Here is a 25560-nt window from a genome sequence, read left to right as displayed (position 1 = left end):
GTAATCGAATAGGGCATGTGGAAGTTTTTGCGCAAAGATAGTTGATGCATGGAGATGGCGTAGTGAAATGCACAGCGCGAGGTTGTGTTGCAATCTGCACGGGACGATCGGCTGCGGGGATACCTATGGCGCTCCGTACTCTTCCCACAATAAATTCCTAGCTTTTTTTTTTTATTTTACAGTGCGAAAACACTGTACGAAAAAGAAACGTTAGACGATTTTGTTCGGCTATCTACCTTCGGATTATAGTGCTTTCGCCCTTTAGGAATTTTGATCACCTGGGAATGTTTAAGAGCTATCCAAATGGGCGATGGAATCCATTCCTCAGCGAGACCGCGCAGATATGTCGCGCCTTCCCGAGGCCGCGCGATGACGCCGCATCCGTTTTCATCGGCCGCCGTTCACGATCTAGACTTTTCTACCGGCCTACACGAACGATGCCCGTTTCTCCGAGAGACAGAAGGGTGTCATAGCCGGGGTCGCGCGGCCGCGATGTGTGCAGCGCGTCTCGCGGCCAGCTCGCGGCAATCGCAGCCATGTGTGTGGACCTGTCCTCGAAGACTGTGCGCATGCGCACAAAGAAAAACGCGTCACAGGTTCGGAGTGGATAATTACACGATTCGCACGTACACCTCCGGAATTCGCACCCCGTGGTCTTCCGTGTTTGACGTTCGTTATTGCGCATCCGTGTTTTCTCCTGTACGGTTTTATTTTACTTCGCATGGTGTCTTTTGTAGTCTTTCTTGGGACAATTTCCCTGCATGGCAAAATATACGTTAGTCATGAAACGCTTGTCCTACTAGACTTCCACCACTGCCCTGCTGCACGTAACTGTAAACAGATATTCCTCTTGAAGACCCTCCGGTGCCCATGTGAATCGAATGAGCGTGTGTGCCCATGTGAATCGAATGAGGGTGTAGGGACGGAGCTTGGTCAGATGATGTCTTGCGCATCCTCTCCGCATTCATCCACACCACACAGCCTGTGTGAACGCTGTGGCTGATTTCGAACTCATGTATAGTCCCTACCTTTTTTTGTGTCTGGGGGTCATGTCAGGGATGGGGGAAAGGAGGCATGCAGTTCATGGTGCCAGCGTCCTGTAGGTAGCAGCAAACGTTGCAGAGCGGATGGCTCTGCTGAATCATTCAGGGTCAATCAATATCAAGAGTGCACATATATCAGATGCTCTTGGCATATAGTCGGGGCAGACAGTAGAGAGATTTAGCATACTGTGATCCGCGATCCGCCACCGTGACACTCTACCGCTCGTGGGCGGGGCGTTCAAGCTGATTGGTTCCGATGCGCCAGGTCAATGTGCCGACATCAAGTATGTGGCGCCATCTATCGGCATCAAAGTGATCTGGGCATGCGCAATGGAACGCGCGGTGGCGGTCCACGGTAGCGGATCGCGGATCACGGTGTGCTAAATCTCTCTAGTGGGCTCTGGGCGAGAACCAGATCTGCAAGGAGGCATGCCAGAGCCCCCCGCAGGCAGCGCTGAGGGCCGGTGCAATGTGTATATAAGTGTGGCAATCTCAATGGATGTGGTCTATAGGTTGCTAATGTGTGGCAGGTGGTGCAGGTGGCCAAAACACAGAGGTGATCCATCGCTATGAAGCAGTTAAGCTGAAATTGAGTCAGTGGTGTCCAATTTAGCCTTTTCAATGCTTGATGATCTGCTTGCGCGAGAGATGCAGAGAGTCTAGGAAGGAGAATGGTCCACTGTGGCCAAAAGGTACGCGGAACAGCAAGATAATTTGTCTCTTTCTCATGCACTGAGTCAGCTTGTTCTTGAGAAGCTTGATGGGAGGGACAAGTGTGAAAAGGTCTTGGCAAGCACAGAAAGTGGGAGTGCACATGCTAATCCGTGGACCTCGCAGTTTCCTAGGATGTCGAGTGTGCACGCAGTGGTCACAGTGAAAACGATTTAGGCAGTGCGTGATCTCGAGGATATTGATGACCTAAGTCGTTTTTAGGGCTGCATCGAGATAAAGACAACTTGCAGTTCATCGTGCATGTGTCAAACCATACAACTGGCTGGTATAGTGACATCTTGTTGTCAACAGAGGTGGTCTCCATCCTCCTAGCATGCGTTCAAGCCGTGCTCGAGCTAAGGCGCATCTCACCGTCTCTCCTCGACTAGTGTCGTACAAACTTTGCCTTCAAAAGGATGTGCTTGCTTTTTGCTCTGCATAATGCCATTATTCAAGCAGTATTTTCTGTAGAAGGCAGGAAAATAAACCTGCATCTTTAGTTGTTTTTTAAATGACAGTGTTTAGTACACTTGGCAACCAGAAGTTTGGTTGAGACTACAGCATACGGTGCACATGTTAGTTTCTTGCATTCCGTTCTTAACTGTAATTTTGTTTTAGCCCCTTCTGTATTTTTTCTCTGCTATCCACCCGACATACCCGATATCACAAGCATTCACTGAGGCCGTATTTTTCTGAAGCTGAGCGCTATAAATTGTCTCTTTTTCCACGTAGTCTCCGACTGAAACACAACCTCATAGCTTTTTCAGAGCTTAGCATTGATTAATTGAGTTTTCCCACATCTGTATGTTTATTTTTGTCTGTACTCTTTTGAGCATTGGCTCAACTGTGGCAATTCTTGTAGGGCCCTGGTGCAGTCAGCACCATACACCGAGGATCTTGATGGCCTAACAGTCACCAATCAAAGTTTATTTGGGTTTTTGGCAATTGTTTATCATGTGTCTTCTCTCATGCCATGATCAGAGGAGAGTGCCACCTGAATTGCTGCCACTCAGTCATGTTGACCGGATATTTCTAGTTGTGCAGCCATTGCAACTGTTTACTCTGCAGGAGGGCAATAATCCGAGGACCGCTACCTCGCCAGCCGCCGGAACGCAGCAAACAAGGAAAGCCAACCGAATTCCTGAACCTTTCTTGGAGTTGCGAGCAGATGCAGAACAACTGCTAGAGCATCTGGCGTTACTAGCTGCCGAAAAGCCAGCAGGCTGGACAGTTCAAGAGGCTGTGGCGTATATAGAAAGCTTACCAAGCTGCGGAGGGTGCGCAAAAGAATTCCATGCCCTGATGAGAAACAAGAATGATTTGTTTGAGCTTGTAGAGCATTACCTGATATACAACTTGGACATAAACGTGAATAAGGCTTTCCAGGTATTGAAAGTGATTACGTCACTGCTGCAGAGACCCCGCCATACACCCTGAGACTACTTAACATCAACCAGATCAAGTCATGTCCTTTGTTTTGATGGAGCAAGTCACCAGCAACATGTCTTCATGTGTGACCTCATGGACACTGGAGAGCCGCAAAATGGTGAAGAAATGGTATTTTGTGTGAACATTGTGTTCAGATTGAGTGTTGCTTTTTCTGCAGTGTCAAGACTTAAGCAAGCATTGTTCTTCAATACAAGTGATTTTTTGCGCTGCCAGCCTTCACTGTGTCACTGGCAATGAGTGCTTGGTGCTGGGGCGTTCGGATGATTGGAGATAATTGCAACCTTTTAAAACATTTAAAATAACTTGCAGGTGAATTGCATACAACTCTATGCATAAGGCCAATAACTGGGCAAAATGCGGCATGAATATGTGATTGTATTGGAAATTAGAAGACCTTCTCTCACACAAAACAGGAGTACTGTAATAAAAAAAAAAAGAGAATCTGCAATAGTAACGACATTGAAGTAGCCCAAAGCTGACTGGTGATAGAGTGGTGATATATAGAGTGGTGAAACCTTGTCTTTAAAGGTGTATTCTCCATGTGGCCGCACTTTGGTCAAGTAGATGTCAACTCTTTTTGGACCAGCCCACAGGCCATAGTGAAAAATGCATTATGGTTTTGCATGTGTGACCAAGCTCAAGTTTCTGGGTTTGAACCCAGAAACTTGGTATAACAGAGACTTGGTATCAAAATAGTAGCGAAGCTATGCACCTGTCTGATCACAACACATACCTGCAGAACCGCACAGATAAACGAGGAGGCGGTGTTATGATAGCGTTGGCAAAATCTTTCAAATGCAGCATTCTGGATGACTTTACTGTAACACACGAAGATTACGAAGTGCTTTCGCTACAAAGTGGCAGAAACGTTTTCTCTGTTATTTACCGGCCTCCCAAAGGAAACGTCTCGAATTTCGCTGTCTTCCTTGATGACTACCTGCAATGGATAACAGTAAACAAGCTCAACCTAGTTCTAGGTGGGGACCTTAACATAGATTTTTTATCTTCTTGTGCAAGTAAACGTGAGGTTGACTACATATTGCAGAGCAATGGATTTACCAATGCCATAAATAAACCAACACGGCTTCAGACAGCGACGGCAATTGATGTCTTCATTAGTAATTCTCCAGTTGACTGTGTTCACTCAGGAGTCATTAATGCCCAGATAAGTGATCACCTGCCCATATTCATGTTTGTAGACCGCTTATCCCCTCAAAAACAGTGCACGGTTCCTGCTGTACAATATCGGCGTATAAACGATGACACATTATACTCCTTTAGGGAAACACTCGCGGCCGTGAATTGGAGTGTTGTGCTCAGCGAAGATGACCCAGTAAATGCTTATAATACATTTATTACTACATTTAGGTCTATATATGAACGCAGTTTTCCACTTGTCACTTTCAAAAAACCTTCCAAAGCACGTAAGCCCTGGATAACAACTGAATGTCTTCGGATGATAAAACGAAAAACAGATCTTTATAATCGTTTCATCCAAAGCAGAAATCTGGATGATCTAGCGAGCTTTAAGACATATCGAAACCGAGTAACGTCGTTTCTTCGTCAAGCAAAACAAGAATATATGGAAAAATTATTTAATCCAGCTGTACTAGAAAGGAGTGACCTTGTATGGAAAACTATAAATGAAGTTTTAAACCGTGGTCGACAAGCTGACGGCATGCTGGATATCTTAGTAGACAAGGAACGACTGAGCGGAAAAAAACTAGCAGATAAATTTAATGAATACTTCGTGTCCCTGGTAGATGATAATCCTTGCCCGCAGAATGTGAAGTGCCTTGACTCGCGGGTTCCTTCCACAGCATACTTGATGCCAACAGATGCCACTGAAATTAAGAACTGCCTGTTGGCTCTGCGCAACAGCAGATCACGGGACATAGATGACCTTAAAATTCTGCCGGTAAAATATGTAGTCGATATAATTAGCCCAGTATTGGAATACATCTTTAATTGCTGCCTCGAACATGCAGTCTTTCCCGAAGGAATGAAGATTGCCAAGGTAACCGTTCTCTTCAAAGGTGGAGACCAAAATCAACTGTCAAATTATCGTCCAATATCTATTCTGCCCATATTTTCGAAGTGTTTTGAAAAAATTCTGTATAGGCGAATGTCCACTTTTTGTGATAAATATAACATACTAACACCTTTTCAACATGGCTTTAGGAAAAACTTTTCGACAGAGACCGCACTTCTAACCCAAAAAGAACTAATTTTAGAGTCATTTGAACAGCAACTTCTTACACTCGGCATTTTTGTTGACTTTTCAAAAGCTTTTGATAGAATCAATCACAAAACAATGTTAGCCAAACTTGAACATTATGGTTTTCGCGGGAAATTTCTTGAAATGATTACCTCCTACCTTAGTTCCCGTGCGCAGCAAGTGAACATAAACAATGAATTATCAAATTTCAAACGCCTCTCTTCTGGCGTTCCGCAGGGTAGCGTTTTAGGACCGTTGCTTTTCCTCCTTTATGTCAATGACATCGTATGCATAAGTAAGATTCCAAGCTTTGTAATTTATGCTGATGACACAACTCTATTCTTTAAAGCCGCACACATACAAGACCTTGAACAGCAAGCCATAGCTTGTCTGCGCCTTCTTTATGAATGGTCTGAATGCAATTCGCTAATTATAAACACCGAAAAAACCAAGGCTGTACTCTTTAGGCCTCGAAATAAACTGATTTCTTGTCCGCCATGTCTCACACTCCACATAAACAGTGGTTCATCGCTGATTCAAATAGTCCATTCGGTCAAAAGCTTAGGTGTGATTTTTCATGAAAACATGTCATGGGATGAGCACGTCGAAATGGTTGGGGACAAATTGTCGAAGGTTGCTGGTGTTGTATCCAGAATGCGATTTTTATTGCCGCAGCGTATTAAACAGATGTTGTACAATGCACTATTTTCTTCTGTTCTTAATTATTGTTTTTTGGTGTGGGGTACCACGTCGTTTACCAATATTAAACGGATGCATCTCATTCAGAAGAAAATTGTTCGTAGTATTACCAATTCTTCGCGATTTGATCACACACAACCAATTTTTGGGGCACTTGGCATCATCTCCATTCACCAGCTGTATGACACGATACTTTTTAGGAGGTACAAGACTAATATTTTAAAACAAAGCTCATTCATGACGCAGCTGTCTCTCTTAAAAGCAAAAGACCAAAATTATTCTACTCGCGCTATTTCACATGGACTGTGCCAAAAACTAGAACCAATTATGGTCGCCAAATGTTGCGCTATACTCTTCCTTATTTGCTAAACAATGTACAAGTAAACTAATGTATACAAAACACTACCAACAATGTTGCATCACTGTGATTTCTACTTGTTTTTTTTTTTTTGTTTTGTGTGTATTATTGGTAATGTAAGTGTTTCACGTTCTGTTTTATACACTATTCATATACACCTATCTGATATTATTGTATTGTACAGATTTTACTTATTATGTAACTAATGCTTGTTTGTGCATACTGCTGCCAACTCTTTGTAGGGTGCGTCGACCTCTGTCAAGCCTTTTTCTGGCTTTTTGTCGGCGCACCTAACATCTTCACGGTGTTGAATAAAAATTGAATTGAATTGAATTGAATTGAACCCGGGTACTCCGGCACAGTAGTAGGGCATCTTAACCATTGCACCACCGCGACGGCGCAAGACTGCAATGTATGTCACGATTGGACAAGAATTGTTAAACACAATTACAGGAACGATAAATGCACCTGGTAGAGAGTCTGCCCCGTGGCTGTGCAATCATGATGGTCATCTCCCCACCCTTTTTATTCCGATGGAAAACTTGTTGCTCTTCTTTTTTCTAGTGTTTTTACTGCTTTAAGCCCTCTGTGACTTAGGCAATGCCGGTAGGACAACAATTTTTTTGGCTGCCCAATTTAAAGCCTGCAAAGGTCTTGAGATGGTGAAAACATTGGGGACCAACACAGTGTCCATTTTTAATGACAGAAGCTTCCTCTGAGTGGACATTTTCATGTTGTTAGGTGTGTCTCTAGAGTGCTATATGGCACAGCGGCTGCCCGAGGCTGATAGGTGGCACATTAATTTATGGAAAGGCGACGGAGCCGATGTCTAAAGACGCCCAAAAATCAAGGCAGCAACAGACAATGAAGAAAAATGATGACTGTTGAAATGCATACCTGGCTGGTCACTACTGGAGTTAAATATCAGCGTACATATGGTAATTGCAAATGTGTCATAAGTGCTTTTTCACTTCAAATGCAATTACTTCAAAACATCGATTTTTGCAACAAATGACCGGTTCTCAGGAACCACAAGCGCTTGAAACATTTTTGCTCAGTAACTACATAAGGGAGAGTATAGTGAACAAGACTTATAAAAGAGTGACAAATATGTGCTGGAAAAAAAAAAAATAATAATCTGGCTCTGCCTTCAAGGCTCCAACAGGACAGCATTAATGGCTGTTGTCTGTGGCTCCCCTTGTGAATCTTCATTCGCTTACTTCGACACACACTCTCTTAAATTTCTTAATTTGTGCCTCTGTTATCGAACACGGTTGTAGGCTACCAGATTACACGAAAGACCACCTGACATAGATATTATAAAGCCATGCATTAGGCAAGCCATACAAACTGCCCTAGGAGTGGTGTGCATCGAAGGGTCATTTGCATTCAGACAGTAAAACAACGAAAAAAAGAATTAGCAGCACAACTCGCACATTACACTCTTACATCCATCTCCTTTCCACCATGTTTTTTAATTTGATTACGTTGTAGCTTTGTTATCCTGATGCTGTGTGATCTAGTGGGTGCAGGCGGGTGCACTGATGGATGCTCATAGGTAGGGAATACATTTTTAGATTTTTTTCTGCAGGTAAAAATGCGCCTCCTGCCATTGAACACCTACCTACCAGGGTATATATGGCTGGAGGCACGCCCATTAAAAAGAAAATAAAAAAAATAAACTGCATTAACCAGCGTCTCGTGACAAGAAGAAAAACTGAAATAACACCAAGAGCAGAGCGAGCGTCAATCGCTCTGCTCTTGGTGTCATTTCATTTTTGTGTTCAGTGTGGTCCACATAGTATTTTGAGGCTTACTTTCTGGCAAGAAATGTGAACTTTATTATTGGATCAACAAGGTATTTTATGCATCAGTTGGTTTGTATTGTGACGTGTACTCAAGAAGAAAAATATGCCAACACAAGATGTGATTATGAGTGACCAGGTCTTTTATCAACAGAGAGGATAGTGAAGGAGGCTGTCGATGGCTGACGCTGCTTACCGGCACGCTGCAGTAAATTCTTTGGAACGCTTTGGAAGTCCCCAAAGCGTTTGCCGCCATTTCAAACTGTCATGACTGGCTTCTTCATCTTGGCATTGAGAGTGACGTTGGTGCCCGAATAACCAGTGCCACCCTGTCACAGTAGAGGAATAAGGTGGCAAACATTAGCAGCGTACCAAACAAAGAGAGATAATGATCACATTCTAGCAAAATTAGTAGAGAAAGTTTTTCTTTCCAGCAGCCTTTGCCAATGATGCACAGCCCTTAGTGATGAAGCTTCTTCCACCGTAGCCGTTTTAGCCAGGCTCATTACGATCATCGCGCCACGCTGTCGCCTATCAGCCGTCTCTGTTGTGGCTTACTCCTGCCTTGACATGGTCTCGTTGAAGCATGGCATAGCTTAAAGCATCTGCTGCGCAGGAGTTTCCTGTTCTTCCGTTTGTTGCGAAAAGCTCACGTGAAAGGCACATGGTGAGCCAGGCGAGCTCGCTGATTACTTGGACACAAAATCAATCCCTTGTTTAGGTTTAGAGTTAGCGCACTTTTGGAGAAGCAAATACGCTGCTTACCGCAAACTTGTTTTCCTATCAAAGAACATGTTAGTCACACCAGATAGCACCGAAAGAAACTTCAGCGCTAATGGATTCATCACCCAGAAGCGCCGCAAATGCCTCAATTCAATGCATAACTTGTTGTTTTTGAACTTTAAGGGCCCATGGTAAGCTATTTATGCAAATTATAAAACAGGCACAAGGAATATGTATCCCATTAATCTTCTTCGCAACACAAAAATTTTTAAGCTAGCTTCATTAGCACTGAACCTATGGGTGATCAAAAATCATGCTCCCCCCTTTCCCCCTCAACGCAAACCAGGCCAGCATGCAAGAAAAAAGAAAAGTCGTGACGGTAGCCTCCATGCGAGAGTTACATTGGTGCAGTCATTTCAGGTGGATTGTAAAGCAACAGATATCAGTGATGAAACCATTAATGACTGAAATTAACCAATTAACTTCTTTACTTTTGATTTCAAGGGCCAATATTAAGAAACTGAAGGCCGTCAACACAAGAGTGTCCCCATTTAAATCTTTTTTTTTTTTTTTTTTTTTTTTTTAACGGTAGTGCAGTTCAAACTATTCAACAACAAAAATATGCATTCTTTGGTTCATAAGATTGGCTTCTTGCAATCCACATTTTTAAAATGAAGTCACTTGGCATAGTAATGTCCCGGATGTCATGTTAAGGTGGGTGCGAGGCTAAAAATCACAATTTTAACAAAAAAAAAAAAAAAAGAACGTTTTTATATTTTTGCTGCATTGAATTGTAAATTTATTAAAGAAACTTTTGACCAAGTTTGGCTGTCAACTGCACCGCAGAAAAATTAAAAATTTTTTTTCTGAAATGTGGTGCTCACTGCACCAAAAGCGCCTATGAACGTTGATTTCAAGACAGTTGCAGAGAATGCAGAGTGTGCGCCCAAGTTAGAATGCTTGTTTTTCATGCCCTCTAGCCAAAAAAGGACCTGCTATCACGAGCACAGCAGACAGCTAAAAAGAAAAATAGAAAGAAAAGGCAAATTTTGGTCCATGGCAACAGCAGATTGGCTGGTAAGCCAAAGTTTGGATTGACCAAAAGGCAACACCTAACCTTCGAATACTGTTTTTGCACCACTGGGAGCATTTCTAATCAGAGTGCTTGACAAGCTGAGCATAGACGAAGAGGCAGGCCTATCAAACAACTAAGGAAAGCATTGCAAGAGCACAGACAAGGGCGCTGGGCAGCTGTAAAAATGCAAAAAAAAAAAAAAGACACAACTCGAAGCAATTGCCACGGAGCAGGGTTGTGCTAAAAAAAGGACTGCCCAACCTATGCACCAGGCTACTTTGATTTATTAATTCAGGACATAAATTTGAATAGCATGTTCTTAAATGTTTGAACTGATTTTTCTTAGTATAGTACTTCTTGCAAAAGCACAACCGTTCGGAAAACCACGATTTCCAAACTCTTTTGCAAAGGCTGCATTCAAGGTGATTTATGGGCTAATATTTTGTTGCGAACAATATAAGGTACTATTTCGATTCCTAATTTTTTTCTAAGAAAAAAAGTTATCAAGCATGAGACATAAATCAGGTATTTACAAAAAATTTCATAAAGAACTCGCAATTGGCCTTATCCTGCACAATGCCCTACCTAGAAGTTATTTAAACCCGAATGATTAGTACACCTTCATGATTTTTTTAAATGATAGTTTTCCTAAGCTGACACACTTTATTATACATTTTGACATACAACTTCTTTATCAATTTGTTTGGCTTGGTTTGTGGGGTTTAGCGCCCCAAGGCAGCTCAGGTTATGCGAGATGCCGCAGTGGAGGGCTCCACGAATTGCTACCACCTGGGGGTCTTTACCGTGCGCTGACATCGCACAGAACATGGGCACCTTGCTTTTTGCCTCTAATCTTAATAGTATAATATTATATATATTCTAATAATATATATATAAATTATTCTAATAAGAGGAAGATAAGCTACCCCTGAATATTTTATTGAAATTCGTGCAACAGTTGAAAAGTTGACCGTTTAGCCCAGCCCTTAACTATTTCTGTGGCATAAAATAGACATGCAGTTTTCGTATTTGCTGTATTAGAAATTCAAGAAATGCCATTTCAAAAATCTAGCATACATAGTTAAATATATATATTATTATAATTACAAAATTATAATCAATAAAGTAACAAATAGATAATTGTAAACAATGTTCAAGGATTTAATACAGTCGAACCTTGTTTAACGAAGTAGTACAGAGCATGAAAATCTGTTCATTATATCCAATATTCGTTATAAGAGTACACACCCAAATTCCTGTAAATAAGTTTGCTAATAAAACGAAACAAAACTGCGCACTAATATGGACAACGCAAAGGTGCGAAAACGCAGAACTTTTTCATTAAAAGCTTGGTATAAGCATGAAATCTCACTTTTCGTTCCATGTTGGACAGCAAAAATGAATACTAAGAAAGGATGTTGCCTCCACGTACAATTTGCTCAACGGAGCCAGTGAATTCGGGGAGCGTAGTGCGAGTGCACGGGTTGGCCGCAGTAGCAGAGGCATGGCAGGGGCTCACGTCATGACGAGGCAATGGTGATGACATGCCAGTCACATGCCTGTCAGCCGTTGCATGGCTACTCGAGCAGTGGTAGCGGCGAAGCTCGAGTATGGACCATAGCTAGAGTCCAGCCATGGCCGTTCATGACCTCAGAATACCGCGCGTAGAGGTACGATCTCGGAGGCCATGAGCTGTTGGTGCTATTTTTTGTCTCTGCCGCTAGATGATGCGGCACGAGAATGCGCGGGTGATTTAAATACTCTTCTGTGGCGGGCGATTCGATTGATTAAAAAATTTCGCTTCTTAAGGTTTTTTCAGGCTTCTTTATGCATATTTTGCCGTTTTAATGCAAAAGGATTGCTTCGTTATAACCGATCTAGCGTCAAATTTTAAAATTTTTCTTTTGTTTTACAAAAAAAAAGTCCTATAGAAATAAACCATAGACCCACCAAACTTTGATTTTAGTGCATTTTATCCGATAATTTGCTATATCTGTGTTCGTTATAGCGAGGTTGGACTGTATTATTTTGCACTATTTGCAAATAGGAAAGACAAAATTAAGCCTGCTAAAGTTGCACACTTTTTGTGCGGTTATATTGGGATGGTACAAAACAGTTTACTTTGAAGCTCCTGCTCTAGTTTCTGTCGTTGTATGGCCGTGGCACAAAATAAATCCTATAAATAATGTGGAAACAGATTTGGGCATGTCTAGCTGCATTCACCAGATATAGTCTGAGCATGAGTACTACAGGTTTTTTTTTTGTTTTGTTTTCTTTTTACCAGAGAAGCTGCACCCTTTAAACACGTGCATTGTTAAACACAGACTGTCGAGCGAAGCACTGTACAAGATATTGAGAATTAGGCTAAGTGCAAGTGTGGCCAGTCACACATTGTGCAGCAGTGCATTTCAAGATGGCGAGCGAATATGTGCTCGGCTAAAGTGATGTCAACAGTTATGCTAATGATTATGTCCGTAGGTAAGACAGCTCTGGCTAGTAGAAAGTGTCACTGACGGGTGAACTCGCTTTTTGCTTAGCACCGACCATGCATGTACTAATATACAGTGCTTAAGAACTTCACATGATGCGTCGTACAAGGTCAACATGAGCCCAGCTACTTTTTTTCAAATTGGCGAATACGCTCGTGACCTGAAGACGCTAGAAATTCGCATTTGAAACCGATACCCAATCAAGGCCTTCTCTGGCTGTCCACCAGCAACCGCAGTGTACTTCGTTTTTTAGCAAACATGCCAGAAGTCTACAAGATGCTAGCACACCACCTTAGCAAACAAAAGTATGGAAATGAGGGGCTCGTTATGAGATAAGTACGAAGGGAGCCAACAGCCACTGATGCCATAGAAACCACGAGGAATTTTTTTTCTATGTTGATCAATGTGAAATAGTAAACACAATCACGGAGGCAATGGGTACAAAGCAGAAGAAACAGCTGCCACATGCTGCTAGTGGGATCCAAACCCATGACCATGGATTTTTGCATCTGGGGTTCTACCGACTGAGCTACGGCAACGGACCTTCAATCTCTGACCTTCTCAGGTAGTATTTATGCTGCATGCACTTTAACCTAGCCTTCAGAGTGTTCACCAGCGTTGCCCTTATCCACAGTGGCAGACATTGAACGCCCTGCGTTACCACGAGCGTCACTGTGGAACGTGCCCTGGCAGGGAGGGTGGGAGCTGTGCAATAACCCTCGTACGCTACCTATGGCATCGAAGCTGCCATATTCGAGGCCCCCATCAAACTAATCAGCAGACAAATATAGAAAAAATGAAGGCCTTTGTGCGGGATACATAGGATGGGACCCAAAAGCCATCGGCTCCGAAGAGAGCACAGGGGATTTTTTTCTTTTTTTTGGTGTTACGCTTTCCTTGGTGTGACTGGCTGCTGTCTCCCATCACAAGTAGTCCCGCACATAAAACAAGTTTGGAGTAGTCTCTCACACAGCTAGATACATTGTGTGTCTAGTTACAGCGTCCTAGAAGGTATCTGTGTGTAAAACAAAAGTGAAGTAGAATTATGCAGTCGGATTTACGGTGAGTAGCTTCCTCAATGTTTACCCCCATCGAAGTGAGTTGGTGGTTAGGGCGCGCGCCCGAGTGTTGAACCCAGGGAGATGGGTTCAATGCAGGCCATGTAGCCGCAGTTCAAAGGTGAAACACAAGCCACCCATGTGCAGTGCGATGCTAGTGCAAGATGAAGAACCCCAGGTGGTCAACATTATTTGGAGTCCATCACTACAGAGTCCCTCGTAGCCCAAGATGCTTTGGGACAACGCTGAAACAGTGTTGCGTTTTTTTGGAGAATGTGACAGTCTTGAAGAGTATGAGAAGGTTTGCCGTACCAGAAAAATGCATCGAAAGACTTTGCCATCAATAATTGGACTCCAAACCTGCCCGCCTACCTCCTCACACCTACATTCCCTTACCTTACTTTACCCTATACTTTGATCCCCCCATTTTCAGGCATAGTAAAAAAAAATTACCACATCAGCAGCAGACACAAACAAGGGACGTACAGGCAGAAAATAAAAGCAGATTTAAAGAATTTTACAAACCATCACAGAAATGAAAATAATTTACACAGCTTAGAACATAGCAAGAAAATTGCTTAGAAGGGCAACACACCAGATTAGGACTAAAAGCTAAAATGAGAGTCTGAAAAAGAATAAACAACTTGAATTTATCAGGCAAGGTGGCACAACCAACCGTTAAGGCCTGCGTCTCATCTGTGGCACTGTACAGCTCAGAGAAAAGAATGATGCCTGGCTGACAGGTACCATGCAGGCACCCACAGGGAACCAGAGAGACAGTGGTGTTCTGCAAGCGCCCAACTCCAGACCTGAGCACGATGGTGTGGGGCTGCCCCATTAAGGACAGTGCACTACCGAGAGATGTAAAGTGAAGGGCACCGCAACCCAGCTCACCCGCTGCAGGGGAATGATGTCCGACTCCTTAAGTGGCTTGTCATTGGTTGGGTCCAGCCAGTCTTTCTTGAGGAGCTTCTCCACACACTCCATCGTCACCACGTTGCCCCTGACACAATACAAGAACACGCCCAGCCTCTCAGCGGCTGTGGGCCCAGTACCAGCCACAAATAGCCATCACACACTAAGGCAATGAGCTGGGCAAGTCAAATGTTGGCCACATTTGCAAGAAAGGGCAAAGGAGCTTGAGCAATTTGCACATGCAGTCTGGGAGTTCGTGCTTTTTTTTCTTTTTCTTCTTCAATTCTAATTTTCTTTCTTTTTTTTGTTCAGCTGGATGTACGCGTAACCCTCTAAAGGATTTTGTCTCACACTTATTCTGGTGCCTCGTTAGCTGCCTGTGTTTTCCTTCTTTACATACTCTTTGATGTGCACACCGATGAGGACTGCAAGACTAGCAGGAGGGCATGGCTGTACGTACTCTAGCGCAATGAACCATGCCACTGTTTAGCTCTTTAGCTCTGCCTTGCCAGAGCCATGAAAGATGATTTGCTGACATGTTGTAAGCCTGACTCAGGGCCTCACAGCTTCGACCAGAGCCAGACAAGGAAGAGAGGTCCACTGCTGCTCATCATCATCAGTCTGACTATACCCACTGTAGGGCAAAGGCCTCTCCCATATTTCTCCAATTAACTCGGTCCTGTGATAGCTGCATTAACTTGATCCCTGCGAACTTCTTAACCTTATCCGCCCACCTAACTTTCTGTCACCCTCTGCAACGCTTTTCTTCCCTTGGAATCCAGTTTGTTACCCTAAGCGACCATTGGTTATCCTCTCTTTGCACTACACATCCTGCCCATGCCCATTTCTTCTTGATTTCTACTAGAATGTCAGTAACTCGACGTTATTTCTCTGACCCACTCTGCACGTTTCCTGTCTCTTAATATTACCCCTATCATTTTTCGCTCCATAGCCCTCTGCGTTGTCCTCAACTTAAGTAGAATCCTCTTTATTAGCCTCCATGTTTCAGCCCCATAGGTAAGTACAGGTAAGATGCAATTGTAGCATACTTTCCTCTTGAGCGATACCGATAAGCTGCTAGTCATAATCTGCGAGTGCTTGCCAAACGTGCTCCATCCCAATCTTATTCTCCTTGTTATTTTCCTTTCAGGGTTTGGATCTGCAGTCACTACCTGTCCTATGTACACATATTCACCTACTACTTCCAGTGCTTCACTACCTAACGTAAACTGCTGTTCCTTCCCGAGGCTGTTGAACTTTACCTTAGTCTTCTGCATATTGATTTTCAAGCCTACCTTTTTACTTTTCCTGTCTAGGTCATCAATTATTCTTTGCAATTCATCCCCTGAGTTACTTAGCAAGGCAATGTCATCAGCAAATCAGCTTACACCCATGAAATTACTGTCGGCTATTATGTGACTGACGTTTCATCTCTCGCAGCAAGCACGCTTTAACGGAGGACAAGGCTCTTGAAGGGTCAAAAATCGCGGAAAAGAAGTGACTTTTTGAAAATGACATTTTGGAAACGTAAAACCCATCTTCTACATGTGCACTAACTTATTCACTCTCTGGGTCATTTACTTTATATGGTGCAAACGCATCAAATCCCACCTCGTTTCATTTTTTCTCGTTTCCTGAAAACACAAATTTTTTATGGTTCGCTAGTTTACTAGAAGGATATCTCTGCATCTAGAGCAGATAAAAGCATAATTTTTATTGCAGAGTGCTCCCAGGAGATTAAACTATACAATGTTGGGAACAGATTTCTCAATTTCTGCTTGGTAATATTTTTGCATGCTCTAACTTAAATGGCTCGTCAACCTCTTCTTCTTACATCAAACTTCAATAAGCTGTAAAATGACTATATTGCTTTTACCAAAAATCTAGTTACTATATTGTATTCCTTATACAAATACTATTAGTTGCATCTTAATAATAGTTTTCCGGTAAGTAGATTATTTTCTATAGTTTCTTTACACAGTAGAGTGAAAATGTGAAATAATTTGAAAAAACTGCCATATCAGAAAAGTAATTACATAGTGTTGTGAAAAAGAGTGGAGAGAGAGCAGCCCTCATGCTAGGACAGCCATTAAATCATCTTTCACCCTGTCGCCATGTTGTGCCATTTTCTCGCTTGTCGCCAGGCACGAGCGCTTCTCGTGCCACTGCTTATCTTCTTCTTCCCAACAATATCTTAAATCAGCACAAGAACATGATAAGACTGTGCATATTCACTGCATTTAGCTTAGAAATAAAGAAAACTGTTCCAAGAGCCCTGTCCCCCCATAACTAGTGCGCAGGTCGGGAAACACTGCTGAACATGACTGTGACAACTGTGAGATTATTGCCCGAGCAGCGGCTTGCATGCATAAGTTTGAACGTTAATTTATTATAAGACCAAGGTACAAAACTTTGAGCTGGCTAATCAAATGGATTGAGGCAGAGAAAATCCGATAGCATTCTGTTTTCTATTTCTCTGTTCTATCATTCTGCAGCTCAGAGCCTGTTCTGGACCACCGCTATAATAAAATGACTATATATTCTGACGCTGAATCGACAGTACCAAGTTGCTACAGGTGATGCTTCACTAAAGCCGATGTTTACTCTCTCTCTATCTCTTTTTTTTAAGCGCTGATGTTTCATTAGGGCCGTCGTTCTGCTATCGCACCCTGGGGCTTCACGACACCTTGGCACTCCCAAGCCTATTGCATTAAAAATAAAACAGCCTCGTGATAATGAGGGAACGGTGCGCAGTGCCATCCTCTTGAAGGGGCACTCACACCTCGCAGCGCATTTCAGCCAGCCTGAGTATCGAAAGCAGTGTGGCTAAATGGTCGTCATCTAACTTGGGGACATGCTACGACTTCGTGCCAGTGCATATAAGGCTTGCCTTGAGGTGAAACAGGCGGCTGTCCTTGAGAGGGTGTGGACACAGTGTGCGTCGCACATTTCGTGACAGGAATGGGCACGAACCTGCATACCTAAGGGGCTCTAGTATATTCTGGCAGGGCAAATGGATGCCTCGCTGCTGATGTGCCTCTAACTGCACATCCGCAGAATGATAGTGCATCAAATTGATTGCAGGGACCCCATCATCTGCATCTGTGCGAGTTTCATGACGAATACTTCAGCCACTACACGCGGCCTTTTTGTAAGCAGTGAAACATAGTTCTCATTTGCAGTTACTAGTTAGTAGAAGTAGTATTTATGACATATGTACCGACTTTCAGTGCCGAAAGTAAAAAAAAAACTGTTTCCTCAATTACAACTAATTTGCATTGTGTTACAAGAAGCCTCCATAGATGGCGCCAGCTGACCCAGCAACAGAACGGACGCATCAAGTGGCCAAGCACACCGTCTTACGCCTGAACCACTCAGCAGTGTGACACAGTTAAGGATGCTCTACCTCTGTAGCCTTAATTTCCTTCATTGGCAAGCAAAACTGTTTTTCAGACATTTTGCATTTGGCTTATGGAGAACGTAGGGCCAAAAAATGAGAATTCTGCCACTGTACTGTACCTGAAATAAGACACTTGCAAATCTGCACAGGTTTTTGCAGCAGTCACAAAGAAATTAGAGTCAAATTTTTTTTTCTTTTCTTAGCGAACAAGAGGAACACAGCCAGGGCTGTATCTAAGGGCACATGCATGTGTTCTGAGACGTCCTGGACATTTCCTTGAATTACAGAGCAGGCATTAAAGCTCCTGCCTATCTGTCGCCCAAAAGTTCAGTCTTTGGCTGCCTGCTCGTGAACCATCCTCCGCAATTAACAAAGCATTTCTGCTTTGAGGAAAACCCATATTGCTACAAGTGTACATGTCTTCCGGATCCCCACAGCTGGGCGAAACACGATGTGCCCACTTTTCAGCATCCCTGCGCCTCTTCCCAGCTGGGAGAACTAGACAGTTCCCTTTCCTACATCCAGCAACTTTTAGAAACTGTGTCATATAACAGCCATGATCCAGTGACAGTCGCCATAGTAACAACACTTTCGGCGCAATACCCGATCACCACTGATCAAATTGCAGGGGACAGTGGCGCAGCCAGAAATTTTTTTCAAGGGGGCCTGATGTTGCTGCTTGGTCTCCTCTGCATCGAGCTACGTGTGACCAACCTGTCGCCTTTCAAATGCACCATAAACGCTGCGTGTCCAGATGCAAGGACTGTACGAAAGAATAATACTGCCAGGGGCTTTCGCTGCATCGGGTATCCCACGCGTATATTGTTTCTGTTGAAAATCATTTACTTTAAATGCAGGTCTTAAAATGAACCATAGCCAGTTCTCCAGGCATGCAATCAACGTCAGTTCGAATACGTAGCCTTCCTGATGGACCCGCAGATGAAATGGCTACTCGCAGTTCTCTCCAGTGTGGCTATAACAATGATTATAATGCGGCATTTGCACACTAAGGAACTGAGGTGTTATGAACAGACGTGGAGTTTCAGCAGACCACTGTGACAGGTTTTCTGCCGGAGCATGCATAGTCACTAAAAGCCCCAAGAATCAGTAAGAACAAGAGAGAGAGAAGGCAGCAACGTAAGAGGAGGTTGGCTTGCAGACACTGCTCATTTGCATCATGCTTCATTTTTTTCTTCCTCCACGCATCGGACATCACTGCATGTTTTGTCAGTTTGTACGACTTTAGAAAGCTCAATGCACTTTTCGTATCTTTATTTGTGCCAAAGTCCAGATTGATTTCCTGCGCCAGTGGTTGATTTAGCTGGCGGCGCATGACAGTAAGAGAACATTCTGTGGGGAGGCTTAAGCACCATAAGCCCTTCTCCTGGCTGTTGCACTGCACATTGTACACACCAAAGAAGGGGCTGCCCCACAGCAAGAAGCACCACAGGGGGTACAAAGAACTGCCAACTCACGATGTTTTGAGCGCTGCAACTGGCACCGAGTTTCCGAGGATGTCGTGAGTGACGGCACACATGTACCGTGCCTGGAAAAAGGCATAGCAGCTCACTTTGCAGAATGCACACCACACACAGATGCAAAACAATGAAAAACCCAGACACTGAGAGGTACCATGCCATTGATCCATGAAGGATAACAACATGCCACGCGCCATGTCATTTAGTCACATGACATCAGGCAGCCCTACATCCAACCAGTGTCCGGCCATGCCAACCACCGGCTACCACCTGCCAGAGCTACACCCACCATTTTTTGCCCACAATGCCAACACCGGTGGCTGATCCTACAATGTGGGGCAACACATCTGCATTTGCAGTGTTGGTTTTAAAGTGACTACACTCTCCTTGTTTTTCTGAATTTGATTTCGTCATAACATTTCCGGTGCGCTGTTGTACGAGCTTTTGGAGGGCGGAGGCCTGAAATGCTGCCGTGGTTTTGGGGTAAAAGGCTGAAAAATGTTTACCACGTTGAATACTTCAGGTGGCTCCTTCAATAACTGAAACGGAGCTGAAAGCCACTTGCCTTTTTGGTGATGAGTGATGCCCGGTCATCCGGATCCACCACAGGCGTGAACTTGATGGGGATCAGGTCCTTGGCTTTGAGGGGCTTGCCACTCATGGGGCACAGCACCACGTTCCTCTGCACATGCAAACACACATAATGCACACTGCAGGGACACTGTGTAATAGTCATCATACAGACTATGCCGAGAGTGGAGACGTCCTTGCACATAGCCTTTGCACAGCGTAAAAAACAAACACAGAATCAAACTTCTTGGTCCGTGGCGTGGAGGATGGCATGGTTTTGTGATATACATAGTTCAACATTTGGAAGGTACACACTGGGGATAATAAGGGCATTGCACTGGTTTGCACCAGCTGCAGTTCTTTTAATGTGCACCACCATTGTACAGTATGCATCGGTTCCTTTTGCATGTTTCCTTTGAATAACCGTAGCTACCAGGGTCAGGATGCAGCACCACAGCCCTGGGCTCTGGCCTCAGATGCCTCGGTCCCTCGAAGTCTGAACAGAATAGTTTGCACTGTTATGTGGAGGTTATATCTTCAGGTCTCAAGCAACAGTGACACAGGTATCCAGTCTAGCTATACTGTGGTTTACAATGGAGAGCATCACGGTTTGGCACAGTCTCAGGTGCACGTAGAGTTCCACGCTGACAACCAGAGCTTTGCAAAGCGTTCAGTTCAGTTCAGGCGTTCAGTCGTGTCCGACTCTTCGTGACCCTATGGACCTTGTCACGCCACGCTTTCCGGTCTCTCACTATCTTCTTAACATCACATAGCTTCATCTGCAATGCCTCGAGAATGCCATCTAACCATCGCGTTCGCTGCCTACCCCTTCTCCGGCGACCCTCAACCTTTCCCAACATCAAATCTTTCTCCAGCGACTCCTCTCTTCTCATCAGATGACCAAAGTAGCTGAGCTGAGCAAAGCGCTACGCGATAATAATTCTTAATGCATTACACTCTCAGAAACTATATAATCAAAGAACCTGTTCCACAAAATTCCTTAACTGGAAGCAAGAATTCCAACCAAGAAGACTCTAGAATTACAAATATCCTCTTACTAGTCGTCATGCAAACTGCTGTTTCAAACTGCTATTGCCAGTTACTCATGGGCAGTATTGAAATTCCAACCAGGAAGCACGAACAATGGCTGGCGGCCAAAAACAGGCTTCACATTGGCGGAAACTACTGCGTACAGCCACAGTGAGTCAAAATTTTTCCAAAACGACCATCTAAAACTAAGGTGTTGACACACACACACACAGAACCAATCTACTAACACGTGCCCATTTCTGGCAGATGCATGAAGCTCTATCGGTAAAAAATAAATTGATGTGAAGATCATTCAGCTGCGGAAATTCAAGTTGCCTGCACGTCACCATTTACCTAGCTCACTCGCGCTGGTGTTTTTTTGTTTTTTGCTTTCATCCAAGTGGGGTAGACGGTGTGAGAGCAAACTTTTGGTAACCTCCAAGACATGTGCCGGAGTCAGAAGTTTGCAAGGCGCTTACAAATTTATGTCCAGATAAAAAAATAAAAGGCGGGCCGACATACACAAAACGAATCGTGACTGCTTGCACCACGGTACAATGGAACATATGAAAAAATAAAGAAGAAAACACATAGAAAGGCAAGATGAACTTCCAATGAAGCCGCATTAGTCAACTGAAATTAGCTGGTGGTGGCAATCCTTCCTGAAGCCCTGCATTTTCGTTTTAGACGGTTTCTGGTCTGGAAAAGTGCGTATAAGCTGATCATTTCCATATTCCTTGTCCAAGAGAGCTACTGATGGGACACTGATGTGTGCACCATGTCCTCTGGATCTAATACTGTAAGCATGCAAGAATGACTGTGCCTTGAAACTTTGCTCCCTACTTTCTGCACCTTTTACCCGGGTCGGCAAAATCACTCCACTCCACTGCCATCAGCAATGTGCAAACGACAGCTGCGATTCGTTATGAGCGCTTCATCCTCCTCTATAATATTTTTCGTTGAACACGAACCTCTCAGCAGAGTACAGACTGCAATACTACAAGTGTAACACTGCACCGGCTAGCCCTTGTAAAACATATGTTGAGCGACTGATGCATGCACTATACCTGTCATTATTGACTATGATGTGCTTGTCGCTGAGCTCAGTGAAGAATGTTCCACCATGCAAGGCAAATGTCCCATGGCAGACACAAGCCTGCCTTGCCAGCTCCTCTCTAAGAGCCAGTGCCTATCGATCTTCTGAGCTGACTGTCTGTCCCTAGGCGTTGCTCACATAAATACAACACTGACCACCGTTTGCAAACAATTTGCTTGGACTGCAACCCATGTGCATCGTGCTGCCATATCCCAGACAGAGTCCGCCTGCCATATCCACAACCCTCCCCGAAATGGGGGTGATGAGCAAGTTATTCGGCCATGTGTCAAACCGCTGTAGTACCTGCACCACATGTGACCCAATTCCCTCTCTTTCCTGCCCTCTGTCTGCCCGGGATTGTTGCATAGGTGTGAGATACGCTCACATTAGTGCCATAAAACACTTGTGCTGCTCGCATCATTTTACGAGCTGTTGATACAGGCTGTACAAGGAACTACTAGTCAAAGCAACAAAGCATCCTGCTCAATCCGCCTTTTGCGGGAGGATGTGGCACCACCATGCGGGAGCGGGCGAGAAACACATTGGACGGCAGTGTAGCAAACGACGTGAAAACGCACCATACGAAATGGCCACGCCAACGCAGGTAGAAGGCGAAAGCTCCCCCCTGTTTTGGCCTCACAGCGGAAAGTAGTGACAGTGATTGCAGTATATCATGTTCAAGCAGTATGGGGGAATGTTACAGCGTTTTCACAATTCACTCATAACGCACGCATATGCTATCTTCGTATTGTAAGAGCGTGTAGCGCGGGCCATGTTCGACGTGACAGAATGAGACGCTCTCAGCGTGCAGGTTCTCGGCAGACAGGAGAGCGCAAAGGCAGAGAGAAAGAGAGAGAGAGGGATCTTAAAGGGCAAAGCAGCCAGGGGTTTGTTGATACTGCAGGGCTAGGTGGGATCGTCTCCTGTGACTTACGAGCGGCGCATATAAGCGGGGTGTCTTGAGTTGCCGAGCACAATGCGGTCACCGCGGCGCCGGCATGGTGCAATGGGTGTCGCTTCCTCCTCGCGTCATCTACAAGCGTGCAGCTATAGGATTTCATCTACGAAGCTCGGCAGGGAGGCACTTATACACACCCCCTGAAAAGGGCAATGTCCCGGCCGGAATGCACACCTGCAGGAAACGCGCGGCATTTTTCTGGCAACGGATGATTCAGCGCTGTAGCCGGTTTCTGCCCTCAGGAGTCAGAACGGATGTGGTCGCAGTGGTGAAAAGGTTCTCGGTGCACAGAGAATGGTCATTCTGTTGTGAAAGGATCCACAGCCTTTCTGCCTCCGCCGCAATTTCTGCGGAATCAACGACTTGGTAAAACGTGCATCTCCTACATATCGGATGCGCATCCCGGTCAGGAACCAACGCTGTTCTACGTCCAGAGCAATCCACTCCTCAGGTGAACGAGCATGACCCCTCCAGGAGACTCATTTGTGCCGGGCGGTTTCCTTGCCGTTGCAAACGGTTGGACGAAGACGACGATTATCAAGCTCCCTAACGAAGTGCATTTGATTGCGTACACCGAAGGAACAAAATCTGAATGCTTTGGCGAGCACGAAGGCGAGCCTGTAAGGTAAAAAAAAAATACTGTGCATCGTGCAAAAGTGTCAAGTGTGTCATATGCTCCGAGCAGCAAAAACACTGATACTACAGGTATGTATGCATTTAAAGGAAATATGCATGATGAAAAGTACCTACAGGAGTTTGCACCCAGCCTGTAATGCAGCAGTGATAGCTGCAAGGAGAATTTCTTCTGTGCGTGTTTGCTTTAGTTGCACCGGGGCCTGATGGCGATGTATTTTGTCGTTTCTTTTCTTTATGTGCGAAAGGGCTAGGTAGCTTAGATATCACAGACGGCCGTGTGCACTGGGCAGTAATATTTAGCATGTTTTATCGTGACTGCCACTTTTTTCTTTTTAGTCAGGCGGCAGTCGAGATAAAACATGCTAAATATTACGGTCTAGCGCGCACAGCCACCCGTAATATCTGCGCTACCCAGCCCCTTCGCACATAAAGAAAACAAACAACAAAACACATAGCCATCAGGCTCTATCGCACATAAAGCAAACACGCGCCGAACAAATGCTCATTGCGGCTATCACTGGTGGGTTACAGGCTTGGTGCAAACTCCAGTAGATACTTTTCATCATGCACATTTCCCTTAGATGCATACATACCTGTAACGAAGTGTTTTTTGCACAGATGAGAGTATGCAGTCGGTTGCTAAGGTCGGCCATTCACATCTTGACGCTTAGTGGCCCTAATTCAAGCTTCAGGTCGTTGTTGGTCGCGGCTAGCCAAAGGAAACCTGAAAAACCGCGTCTTGCATCCCGGCACGCCTAGAGAGTGGCAACCGCACGTGGCAGATGTGGTTGGCATCGCTTTGCCTAGCCTGTGACGGTCACCGTGCCGCCCGGTGCTGCCAGCCTCCGCGCACTGGCGGCGCCGAGAAACGTTGTCGACGCCGTCTAATGTGTTTCCATTGGTCGCCGCTACGACTTCGCGCATGCGCAGAAAACTCGCGCAAAATGCGGATTTTGCAGCTTCCATGGCTGAACATTAGTGCAGCCTAACCCTACCAACCTTCTACTCAACAGCAATTACCCTCTACTTAGCAATGACCTTAACGGTGACTACAGAACAGTGCACATAAAGTGCAACAAAATCTGTCCAAATAGAGAAACAATGTTGCGAGAATTTCGTCTCGTGGACAACCAGAAACTTAATAGTGAAACCCTCACATACAATTTATTGCCTGCTGATGTGGATACCCTGCTACGGTGATCATGCACTGGAGGTGAAGTGGCACGGCTTCAACCAAACGGTACTGCTGCATAGCACAACCTTGTAATTTGATTCTGAGCTTCCAGTGGCTGCCTGGCTCAAAGGTACACAGGTGGTGCTTACGTTTTGTGCCTTTCTCCTCACTGGCCAACCGAATCTCACGAACTGTCAACCATCCCCCCCCGGTGCTCATGCAATTGGTCACTCAAATGCCAGCCTGCTTGGTTAATGCAGCCCCTGCTATGCATTAGAGTGGGTTAGGCAATCCACCATCTTCATGATGCAGCTGATGAACCACGTGGAAAGCCTTTCCCTGCACCTGCCTCCCAGGGAGCTTGGCTCATTAATGCACCTGCAATGATTTCTCTTGGCTACAGGACGTGACAAAGACGCAGCCCTCTTGCTTCACCATAGTGAGACGGAAGGCAGTAAACATGCCTTGGGCCCAACAATAACAACCTGCTCTTAGCAGGCCACTCGATTGCAGACATTACTCTGCAAAGCCACATGGTTGGCACTGTGAGCTAACTCACTACCTCTCGCTAAGTTTACAGGCACTAATTACTCTGGTAGCAATCTTCGGTTCTGGAAAGTTATTGTCATGACCAGGCTTCTCGAAATCTGAGGGGGATGAACGGTTAGTAGTGAGT

At 44.6% G+C, this 25560-nt stretch overlaps 1 protein-coding gene across 2 annotated transcripts in view; it reads right to left on the bottom strand.

Annotated features, from left to right (window-relative positions):
• Positions 1-3940: 3940 nt before the first annotated feature.
• Positions 3941-25560, bottom strand: part of LOC146192297 (nitric oxide synthase-interacting protein) — a 35983-nt gene continuing 14363 nt past the window's right edge. Inside the window, exons 5-9 of one of the 2 annotated variants that reach the window (XR_014706751.1) lie at positions 19987-20103; positions 19419-19489; positions 14523-14631; positions 8480-8612; positions 3941-4140 (exon numbers count right to left, since the gene is read on the bottom strand). Coding sequence is in view for 1 of the 2 variants with exons in the window: in XM_084602423.1 (XP_084458549.1) it covers positions 8541-8612; positions 14523-14631; positions 19419-19489; positions 19987-20103 (369 nt within the window). In the remaining variant the exon portion in view is untranslated. Of the gene's footprint in view, positions 4141-8405; positions 8613-14522; positions 14632-19418; positions 19490-19986; positions 20104-25560 lie in introns of those variants that run through there. The other variant, XM_084602423.1, reaches the window with a different exon arrangement.

The sequence above is a fragment of the Amblyomma maculatum genome, chromosome 4 (assembly GCF_055883805.1).
Source record: "Amblyomma maculatum isolate TAMU_Amacu chromosome 4, ASM5588380v1, whole genome shotgun sequence".
Classification (NCBI taxonomy): Eukaryota; Metazoa; Arthropoda; class Arachnida; order Ixodida; family Ixodidae; genus Amblyomma; species Amblyomma maculatum.
The sequence above is the reverse complement of the archived record's forward strand: the minus strand, read 5'-3'. Positions and strand labels throughout refer to the sequence as shown.